The 10,770-nt window shown below is 37.4% G+C and overlaps 3 protein-coding genes across 4 annotated transcripts; 1 reads left to right on the forward strand and 2 right to left on the reverse strand.

Moving 5' to 3' along the window:
* Window positions 1-57: 57 nt before the first annotated feature.
* LOC104772844 (transmembrane emp24 domain-containing protein p24delta7) lies at window positions 58-1,723 on the reverse strand. Its single transcript, XM_010497407.2, has 4 exons — window positions 1,310-1,723; window positions 1,006-1,215; window positions 365-441; window positions 58-258 (listed from the first exon to the last, which is right to left on the reverse strand). The coding sequence occupies exons 1-4, from the start codon at window positions 1,517-1,519 to the stop codon at window positions 114-116; spliced, it is 642 nt and encodes a 213-aa protein (XP_010495709.1). The 5' UTR covers window positions 1,520-1,723; the 3' UTR covers window positions 58-113.
* Window positions 1,724-2,486: 763 nt separating this feature from the next.
* Window positions 2,487-5,306, forward strand: LOC104772856 (rhamnogalacturonan I rhamnosyltransferase 1). Of its 2 annotated transcripts, none has more exons than XM_010497418.3 (8): window positions 2,487-3,079; window positions 3,160-3,227; window positions 3,315-3,403; window positions 3,506-3,668; window positions 3,821-4,110; window positions 4,207-4,411; window positions 4,519-4,676; window positions 4,796-5,306. In XM_010497418.3, the coding sequence occupies exons 1-8, from the start codon at window positions 2,818-2,820 to the stop codon at window positions 5,067-5,069; spliced, it is 1,509 nt and encodes a 502-aa protein (XP_010495720.2). In that variant the 5' UTR covers window positions 2,487-2,817; the 3' UTR covers window positions 5,070-5,306. The 2 variants fall into 2 exon arrangements, with proteins under 2 accessions (XP_010495720.2, XP_087364587.1); XM_087508461.1 differs by having other exon boundaries at window positions 2,487-2,974.
* LOC104772851 (fructose-bisphosphate aldolase-lysine N-methyltransferase, chloroplastic) lies at window positions 5,253-7,610 on the reverse strand. Its single transcript, XM_010497412.3, has 6 exons — window positions 7,063-7,610; window positions 6,898-6,926; window positions 6,518-6,729; window positions 6,253-6,375; window positions 5,760-6,164; window positions 5,253-5,671 (listed from the first exon to the last, which is right to left on the reverse strand). Exons 1-6 carry the CDS (start codon window positions 7,596-7,598, stop codon window positions 5,456-5,458), a joined length of 1,521 nt encoding a protein of 506 aa, XP_010495714.1. The 5' UTR covers window positions 7,599-7,610; the 3' UTR covers window positions 5,253-5,455.
* Window positions 7,611-10,770: the final 3,160 nt, after the last annotated feature.

Here is a 10,770-nt window from a genome sequence, read left to right on the forward strand (position 1 = left end):
TGCAGGTTAATTGTCTATGTCGGAAACATCCAGTAAGAAAATAAATAGGTTGACAAAAATGAAATCAGTTGTGTTATATATAAAAGCTATAGTCTCAGGGTTTTGAATACAATTTAGATGAGCTTCTTTTTCTGGAAGAAGGTCTTCAAGTGCCAAAACTGAAGACCTGCGACCGATAAACAAACTGCAAGCGATACAAAACTCAACCATGCCATCTTCGAATTCGTCGATATGTTCAGATTATGCATTTCTTCTTCCCTGCAATATACCAAATGAGGAATGGGTATTTTGAGTTTTCGAGTCATTCTCTTCCTCAAGATTAAGCGACTTGAAGGGAAAACATGCTTTGTTGTAATTAAATTACCTGTCGCGGAGATAGAACATCTCTTCGTGGATGGAATTCACGGTGTCAAATAACTTCTTAACCTCAATCTCCATCGTCTGGCCAAATAACATCAAGATACGACCATGGCAAAGGTCAACAAAACATTCCTTTAAAAAAACTCTGCAATCTCTTTAAGAGGCTATATATCACATTTCAAGCTAGTCTTGCTCTGTTGTATGTCAAAGCCCATCTACTTTCATTTAAAGATAGCTTTGCTCTGTAATCTGGTAAAGCCTAGTCCTAAGTTCCTAGCTACCTTTATAAATTGATCGGGTTTCAAGTTAAACTAAACAATCAATTTCTTCATATGCAAGACCGCAAACAGACAACCCCTATCAGTTGCGTTTTTGAACCCTAAGCAGTGATTCAAACCAAACCAATGCACCAACATAATTTAGAAACCTATACACTACATAGCAATTCTCAATTCATATATAACATTCCAGTTTCAAGCATAATGTCTTGGTCTATCTTAGCTACCAAATTTCTTACACATCCGAGCACAATGCTCAAATTCTTCATATAACAAACAAAAGCATCAAAATCTATTTGCTATAATTGAAATTAGTTTGACCAAGTTAAGACTTCAAAGAGTAAAAAGAAGAAGGCGAAAAACTTACTTCAACTTGGCTCTTCTTAGCCACAGTGGACCAATCCTTGGTATGAATACCGGTCCTCCAATCAAAGTCAATGGTCAGCGTCGTCTCCGGTTTGTGATCAACGGCGGTGAAGCAAGATATATAATCCCCTGTATCGATCGCTGTAAACGAAAACTGTCCCGACTCTACACCGTCCGCTTCGTGATAAGCCGTTCCTTGCGGCGATGTGACCTAAAAAAAACCATTGCATTATACATACTGAGAATCAAATCGAAGGAAATGCGAATTAAAATTATTAAGATGGGGAGATTCAAAGATGTATTACCCTGACGGTGACTTTATGGGAAGGAGGAAGAGGATGATGATCATCGTTATGGTTTACGACGCTGTATTTCCCGACGGTCAATGCGTTTGCGTGAATCTCCTCTGAGATGCATTTCGTGTGACCAGAAGTCAGCTCGTATCGCATAGAGATCGTCACCGGAGATAGAATTGAAAGGATTAACAATACAATCGTGCTCCGATGAAGATCCATGGCGGCTCCGATATCGAGAGAAATCGATCTGACGGGTTTCAAAAGCTATCCTTCTTCTGCGGGTTAATGGAAAGGGAGGAGACAAAGAAAGTCAAACATACGTACGTTGCCACGTGTAATTGTTTCATTCGTTGAAACACGTGGAGTATTTTCAAAATTTACAACTGATGATAACTCTCTCAATTGGGCTCTCTTTTAAAGTTTGCATAAAAAAAGATCACTCAACTGGGCTATAAAATGAAGGCCCTACAGAGTATTGAACTTGTCTTCTCAAGTGTACATACAACCCCCAAATCAGAAGAAAATATAAAGAAATAAATAACTCTTCCAGATTTTTTACACAACATTTCAGTAATGTTAATTTTAAACTTGATCAAGAAAATAACTGTACTCAAGTGTTTTTTTTTTTTTTTTTTTTTTGTAGAGGAGAAGAAAATAGCTTTGATAATGCAAATAAAGTTACACATGAGTCATAATTTCCTTTCAGTCTTTTTTTTTTTTTTTTAACTGAAAAGATGTCCGGATAAAATCATACTAAAAGAGATTAAACAGTTTTTTTTTTATAACTGAAACGTGATTAGTGCAATAAATAGATTGAGACAATAAATAAAGTTAGGGGGGGGGGAAAGAGAACAATTAGGTGAATTCGTTGACGACGAATGACAACGACTACCAAAAAGGCAAAATGTGTCATCTTTCTTTCTTATTATAGTATTACATGTTTTCAGAGTTGAATGTTCTTGAAATCTTTGTTTTTCTTGACGATTTATATATATATATATTCTTCTTCAAATCTCTCTATTTAATATTGAGCTACCATTATGTTTTTCTAATATTTGAAAGAATTTTTCTGTTGGTATTGAAGCCATCTGAATTAGGAATATATTGTTTTTAAAATGCAAATAGAATGAATTGTGTCTCTCTGGGAAAAATAATAATAAATACAAGAAGAAGACACTTGACGGTTATTAACTTATTTCCCATCTTTCTCACCGTTACCACCTCCTTTCTTTTTTTTTTTTCCCGTCTCGTGATTTTTTGTTTTCTTCTTCTTCTTCTTAATTTCGAATTTACTCGGGAAAAATAAAATAAAAAACACCTCGAGATTCAAACCTTTGACACACAAGGAGAAGCATTTCATTTCGCGTTTCTCTTCTAATTTTATCAATTTCTGCATTTTCTTTGAAGGATAAAAAGAATTCACAAGATCGGAGATAATTTTTTTTTTTTTTTTTTTTTAGGTTTTTAGAATTTTTTTAATCTCATGAAGCGGCGAAGACGATCGTCGGAGGAGGGAGATGGAAGTTAGATCGGAGAGTGTGACTACTCAGGCGCGAAGCGATATCAAGCTTCCGCCTCCTTCGGCAGTTCCCAAACCTCGTGTACAAGTCTGGTTCGTTAGAGTTTGTTCCAGCATTTTGGTTTGGACATGTTTGGTTCAGCTTTTCGCCGCCGGTGAGCTTTGGCATTCTCGGATCTTCACTGGTTTAACCAATCAGATTTCTAGATTCTCTGCCCCTGTCGAGCTTCTTCCTTTCCCACCTCCTCTTCCTCCTCCCAGTCAGTGTTTTCTTGGGTTCTATTTCGTCTTCGTTGGTGCTTCAGAGTTTATTATTGATTTGATTTTTATTTGTTTGTAGGAAATTATACAAGCAATGGTATACTACTTGTATCCTGTAATGGTGGATTGAATCAAATGCGATCCGCGGTTGGTCACTTGCTTTTAATTGCTCTCCTAATTTTTTCGATTCAGATTTTGATGTTTTCCAAATTCTGATTTTTATGTTGTTTTCAGATATGTGATATGGTGACTGTTGCTCGGCTATTAAACCTCACTCTCGTTGTTCCTGAGCTTGACAAAACATCTTTCTGGTCTGATCCTAGGTATATTCATTCTATCTTTCTAGAAGATCTTTCACTTCTGATATGTTTTATTTTTGTAGCTGTGTAGCGATCTAAAGCATCCTAATCTTTTTTGGTTTGCAGTGGTTTTGAGGATATTTTTAATGTGAGACATTTCATTGATTCATTAAGAGATGAAGTTCGGATCTTAAGGAGGCTTCCTAAACGGTATACAAGGAAGTATGGTTATCAAATGTTCGAAATGCCTCCTGTGAGCTGGTCTGATGAAAAATATTACTTGAAGCAGGTAGGTTTTGTGCTGTTCATGACTAGTTTTCTGTTTTTGGTTCCTTTGACACTATACTTACCACAAGACATTGTTATGGCAACAAATTGCAGTTTCTTCTCTTCTTGTTGTGTGTCTTTCTGCATTTGTGATTGGTTAAATTTCTTGTTCAGGTATTGCCCCTTTTCAGCAAACATAAAGTTGTACACTTCAATAGGACCGACACCCGCCTGGCAAACAATGGTCTTTCGCTCCCTCTGCAGTGGCTCAGGTGCCGGGTGAACTTCCAGGGACTTAAGTTCACTCCACAGCTTGAGGCTTTGGGATCTAAGTTAGTTCGAATTCTACAACAAAGAGGGCCTTTTGTGGCTTTGCATCTGAGATATGAGATGGACATGTTAGCTTTCTCTGGCTGCACTCATGGTTGCACTGAGGAAGAAGCTGAAGAATTAAAAAAGATGAGGTTTGTCTTCAAAACATCTGCCCTGAATTGGAGGAGTTCCGACTAAAAAGATGAGATTTTGTTGTTAATGTATGGGTCCATTTTTGTGTTCTTTAGGTACACATATCCCTGGTGGAGAGAGAAGGAGATAGTCTCTGAGGAGAGGAGGGCGCAAGGGCTTTGTCCTCTGACGCCAGAGGAGGTAGCATTGGTTCTAAAAGCACTGGGATTCGAGAAAAATACACAGGTATACATTGCAGCTGGTGAGATTTATGGGAGCGAGCATAGGCTATCCGTTTTAAGGGAAGCATTCCCGAGAATTGTGAGTCTACCAGTCCTGGTTTCCCTTTTCTTGCTACAACTAGTGATAAACTGCACCTGCATTACATATGAACGTTTTCTTAGCAGTTTTGCACACATTTGTTATAGGTAAAGAAGGAAATGCTACTGGAGTCAGCGGAGCTGCAACAGTTTCAGAACCATTCGTCTCAAATGGCTGCTTTAGATTTTATGGTATCTGTAGCCAGCAACACTTTTATTCCTACCTATGATGGAAACATGGCAAAAGTGGTGGAAGGTCATCGGAGGTAATTTTTTTGGTATCGAATACATTCATTTTCATGACAACTGACAAGTTAGTGTTAAGAAAACCATACCTGTAATTCTATATAAAAACACAATTGGTCTTTATGTGTTGAATTTGCAGATACCTTGGATATAAGAAGACAGTCCTGCTTGACCGTAAGAGACTCGTGGAGCTACTAGACTTGCATCACAATAAGACCCTCACGTGGGATCAGTTTGCAGAAGCCGTCAAGGTAGCCCATGAGAAACGAACAGGAGCCCCTACACACCGAAGAGTAATCTCTGACAAACCTAAGGAGGAAGATTACTTCTACGCAAACCCTCAAGAGTGTCTTTGTGAAGGTACAAATTGCCACGACCTGTTTGGCCATAGAAATTCCAATTTAACACGTTGATGAAGTCATGTTGTTAGCATATTATCTCATTGCTTCTGCAAGAGGACGGCATGCCAAATACTTGAACGGGAGCTGCATAGTTCCTTCCCTGAGTTTTTTTCCATTTTTTGTTTGTAACTTTTTCAGCTTTCCTGCATAGTTGCTGATCTTAATTTGATTGTTTTACGTAAGTTAAGATGTAACTAAAAGAAGATATTGTCTCATCTTATAGAAATTTCAAAAGTTGTTTTTTGGCAATAGCTTAATATACATATTGTGGTCTCTTCCTTTAATTCTTCTGTCTCGAGATTGATTCAACTCTATGCGGTCTGAGACCAAATCAGTAAGATTTTCTTTCGGGCCCCGAGTTTGTTCTTGCAGGACTTCTGTACGAGCTAAGCTAATTCTCACTTGGCTTCCCAGAAGATGATATCCCCTTGCTCACCAACCAAACCAAGATCTTTGAGCCTTCTCTCTTGGTAATATTCTAAAACATCAAGCTCAAGCTCTCTATCCTTGAAGATTTGGTCGATTTGCTGAAGCACCCTCTTCTCACCAATCCTTATCTTAAGAGCAATTTCCAACCTATTATCAAGCTTTCCTTCTTCCAGAAGCTTCTCATCCTACGAAAGACAATGAAGACGAGCAAGAATTGAAATGAGTGTAAAGTACCTACAAAGACATTACAAGTAAGAGCTCGAATATATATACCTCTTCAGTGGTGGTACTAAAACCAGACAGAGCAGACTTGCAGGCATCTCTGACAACACGGCATATTAGCTCCTCGTTTGAACGACTTACAGGCAATTCAAGATGGCCCCATATGGTGTTATTGAAGATAGATTCTAATAAGAAAGCATCTGAACCGCCAAGGGCAACAAGCCGAAGGTACTGAAGCATGCCAGCGGGAAGAGTCTGGTCGTCTACTATGTCGAAGTATCCGGTCTCACCCATCCCGTTAGTCTCAGCAATATCCAACTTATCCCCATAGAATGGGTCTGATTCAGGTATCTCTATGGTCAAAGTATATGAGTTTCGGTTAGGGTTTGATTCCACAAAACCATAGTCCAGAGCAAGTTCTGCATTGCTTTTGTTCAGATCATATTGAATGTATACCTGTGGAATAGACCACCCACACAGCATTAAAAGGGTTAGATCTTATACTCTTGAGGGTTTAAACTAAGTAACAGTGCTTGCAGCTTACCTGCTGACCTGCTTCAACATAAACAGGTGACTTCAAGGAAAATAAGAGATCTCTAGAGAAAAGGCCAGCTCCTTTGATCTCGTATGCATAATCTTCTGTCGTTATCGCAGGGTTATGGTTTATCTGTTCACAATGAAACATTGTAGTCAGAGATTCTCTGCAGAGACAAAAGCATTCAATGTATGAAGATTCTTTACAACTAAGACATTATACGAATAAAGAAGATAGCTGTCGCTTATATGGATAGTTATCTACAGGAGCTTACCAAATCAGCAAGAGGGATCAAGACAAGGTTCTGGCCACGAAGGCGAGAAAACGCCCTCGACTTGAGAATCCCAAACGCCCAGATGAAGTCATCAAGTGTTATGCGGGATGAGAAGAGATCTTTGTTGGGCAGTAATATCTCCTGTTCCAGTTTCAAGAATTCATTCTCCACATACTCTTTCACACCCAATGTGGTGCTCAACAGTTGAGTCCCTAAGCCAAACAACAAAAAGCACATAAGTTTATAATGTTTTGCTCAACTGTCTCTTGATTCATCATCAGCTACTAGTAGTGAATCAACAGCTAATTCCCAAACCAGTTGGTATGAATCTGATCTGTATATGGAAAGAAGAAGAAGAAGAAAAGGGTAAAAGGATTAACCTTTGAGCTCAGCAAGCTCCTCTTCTGACCTGTACTGGAGCATTTCACGAAGAAGACATATCATTAGCTACACAGTTGACCAGAGAAACCAAACTTTGAGCAAACAGAGAAGCTCTACAGTTCCTACAAATAAGTAACCGATGATCAGAGAAGGAGAAAACCCACCAGAAGACAGTGGAATCAGTAGATTGAGGAAGCATATCAAGATAAACTCTCCATGAAGAGTCTTGTGCATACTTCTCTCTGATCAAAAACAGAGCAACTGAAACCCACGGCTTCAATGCTCCGCATAAAGGTCCGATCTTGGAAGCCGTAACTGTCTCTGGGTTTATCCACAACCGCTTGGGAATCTCCAACACGACCTCGTTTCTTCCAATATCACGCCTGGCTACAAGTCCCAGACCTTCCTGTACCACCGCAGGTTCTGCCGGAGACTTCCCGGAGACGACTCCTTGGGCTCCCAGCCATTTCCAGAAGTTCCGAACATTTTCCGGCAATTCTGAGCGTGAAGCGGATATGGGTCTCACCAAAGATCTCTTGGGTCGAGAGAAGAGAAAGGAAGTGCTTTGAGACTTTTGAATTGACGGGAGACGGAGAAAACCCGTCACGACGGCGACGGAGGCAGACATGGTGGTTTTCCGTTGGCGGGGTTGGGTAGTGTCAGTGAAATACAGAGTGTGGATAAAATATGTCACAGACATAAGTTTTTTTCTAACTTGAGAAAATAAAAGAATCTCTAGTGAAGAATCAAAATGTAGAAGGCCCATTATTGTAAAAGGCCAAGGCCTACCTTAAGCTTCTATGTAAATTAATGATCTTTGTGTATTCACATTTTTCATTTTTTTTTGTAAGTTAGTGGTCAAACATACAAATCCTCCTCCTGCACAGAGTCTCCGCAAATATAAGATAAGTATTTTTTCTTGAACAACAAGCATTTTCGATTGATTTGAAAATTAATATAAATCAGTAGTAACTCATGATTTCTAATGAGTTTTATAGATACCCAAAAAAAAAAAAAAATCAGATACCACGTGTTAAGTACTTACGAGTGATGAGTTTTTTTACTTAAGTAAATAAAAATCAGAAATGAATAAGCCTATAGTGTTTATATAATTTCGTATACTGTACATAAATAGTAAACGCGGCAGAAATATTATTTATATACTTTGAAATAGTAATCTAATTATTAGTAGTTTGGTCGTATCATCTAATATAATAATAATAAAAGACTTTGAAAGAGTAAAAAAATAATAAAACGTTTCCGAGACCGAATTGCCGGAACAAAGGAGCGGAACTTTCTATTCTCGTGTGCCGGCTTTGACCACGGTCCACGGGATATGAGACCACCACACCAGTTAGGCACATTTATGATGTTGATATCCTATCAGAAAGCCTACTACACTCTTTAGGCTCGTGACTATACTTTTTACCCAAATGACACAGTACTATTTTTGTGTGTTTTGCCAATAACTTGGTCCATGAAACTAAGGCACGATCGATCAGAGTAGAGAATGCCGTAGGACTAGAACACTTCGGCCAGTTTGATTACGTATTAGTTATTTTCTTTAAGTTTGATAGGACAGATCCGGTTGATAATATGCAATTAGACTTTTTTCAGACAAGTGGTTTTTCTTTGTCAAAAGATATGAAATTTGTCTTACAAAATTAAAAACCAAATGTGAAGAACACAGATTCTTATAAAAACCGCTTGTCGCGCAGAGACTCGCGTGGTACCTAACCTGATAGCAACTTACTCATCGGCCCAATTTTTAAATCAAAGACTGAGAAAAATGCTTGTCACGAAAACCACAAAACTTAGTCAATATCCTGGATGACGTCATGACGTGATGGTCGAATCCATACAATTCAGGGATTGGTCAACTAAAACATCCATCCCATATATAAATAATTTTTTAGTTCTTTGTTAAGAACAAATCTTATTTTAAAATTTTATAAAAATTCTCATATAAACAGGACAGTTATTAAATTTAACTACACATGGTAATGGTACGACAAAAGAAAAATCTAACTACATATGTTATATATTCTTATATACAGTACTTATATTCTACAGCTGGGTGAAAAGGCTTCCTCAATTTAGTTCGCGTACTATAATAATTAATTAATTTAAAGTGTTTTCAGAAGGTCAAAATGGATGGCTAATTTATACAAACTGTATTAGTCGTTTGACATTAAAGCGACTCATATACCTAATCAACTACTACTAATTATTGTATAAGGAATAAAGTAATAAACAATACGTTACCCATTTGATGTAGGACATTATACAGTTTTCAGACAAGTTAAAATATAACTGTTAAACATACAAATCCCAGTATTCAGCGAAACTAATAGATATAGTTTTCTATATTACTATATACATATATCCACACAAATTGCATTTCTGTATCCATATAAGTGAATTTGTTTGGTACTATAGAAACCTGTTGCTAGGGAAAGAGTATCCTGTATTGAGAGATACACCAATCCAACACTAATATGATTTAACATTAAACCATAGCCAATTGTAGGATAACACATAATGATGATCGATGTGAGGCCTTTCAAATCGACTCAACAGCTGTTGGTGAGATATAAATTACTCGAAAACGACTCTTAGTGTTGATCACTTGATTGTACATATAACCAATTTTGTCACATTTATTATACCACGCAAAGTATCTTACTGTTTGATATATCTGATGATACCAAAAAAAAAAAAAACTATAAGTGATGCATTTTTCTTGTCCGTTCAAGTGTCATATTAATTCATTGACACCATAATAGTTCGACTTTTCAAAAATGATTATTTGCTTGGTTAAAATTTAAAACCAGGCTATTTGACCAATTGACCAATTAACCAAAATGATTATAATCCGCTTTTTAATTCTTTTCTTAATAACTTGCCATCTTGTATTTCTTGTTCAGTTTTTTTTTTCACGCACGTACGTGACTTACGTTGATTAGTGCCATGCAACGTAATTTACGTTCAATAATAAAACTGAATTAGAAGAAAAAAAACGAATATTTCATATCATATGCAATTAATTATGCATTACATATACTATAAGTCTATAATTACGTGTAAAGCAAGTTTTAATCTATTTTATTCACCTTAGGTTATGTTATGTGCAATTACAATATTACCATATCGACCTTGAGCCGCCCAACTGGGTCTGACACCGCGACCAAAGAGGATCGGGTCGTCCACTATGAATATCAAATTTCTCGAGATGACACACACTGATTGATGAATTAATTATAATCAAGTTAGTCAATATAGGACTAATCTCGTAATCTTTATGAAGCTTTTATCTTTAGGACGAGACTAATTATCTCATACTTGTCTAATATAACTCACCTACATTTTTTTCAACAGGTAGATCAACGCGGCTTTTTAATATATCTTCTAAGAACTAGTAAAATAAAATTTCCCATTTCTCACCCTAAAAACTGAAGTACAATGTTTTATCACACTTAATGTAAAATATCGAAAGCTATTTGACAAATTGTTGTACCGTAATAGGACTAGAAACATAAAGTTATTTATAACTGAAAGAGCAAATACAAATTACAAAAAAGGATTTTGAATTTCTGTATCTGAACATAGTACCCACGCGCTTTTTAAAGTTGCCCTCTCTGAATTCACGTTGAAAAGAACAATAGGCAACTGTTGTACCCACGATTTGTCATCTCGAATAATAGGCAAGAAGGCCTGGGTCGGGCTGGTCTAATGGGCCAAGAGCGTATCACTGATCGGTCCATCAGGCCCGGAGAAAGGAAGAGAGCGCGGAGATGCTTTGGGGTTCAGCTCGCAGCTCGGGCCCGGTCAAAGATTCCCGCATTCAAGAGGATTAATTAGACCGCACAAAT

This window comes from Camelina sativa, chromosome 3 (genome assembly GCF_030686135.1).
Source record: "Camelina sativa cultivar CO46 ecotype springtype chromosome 3, ASM3068613v1".
NCBI lineage: Eukaryota > Viridiplantae > Streptophyta > Magnoliopsida > Brassicales > Brassicaceae > Camelina > Camelina sativa.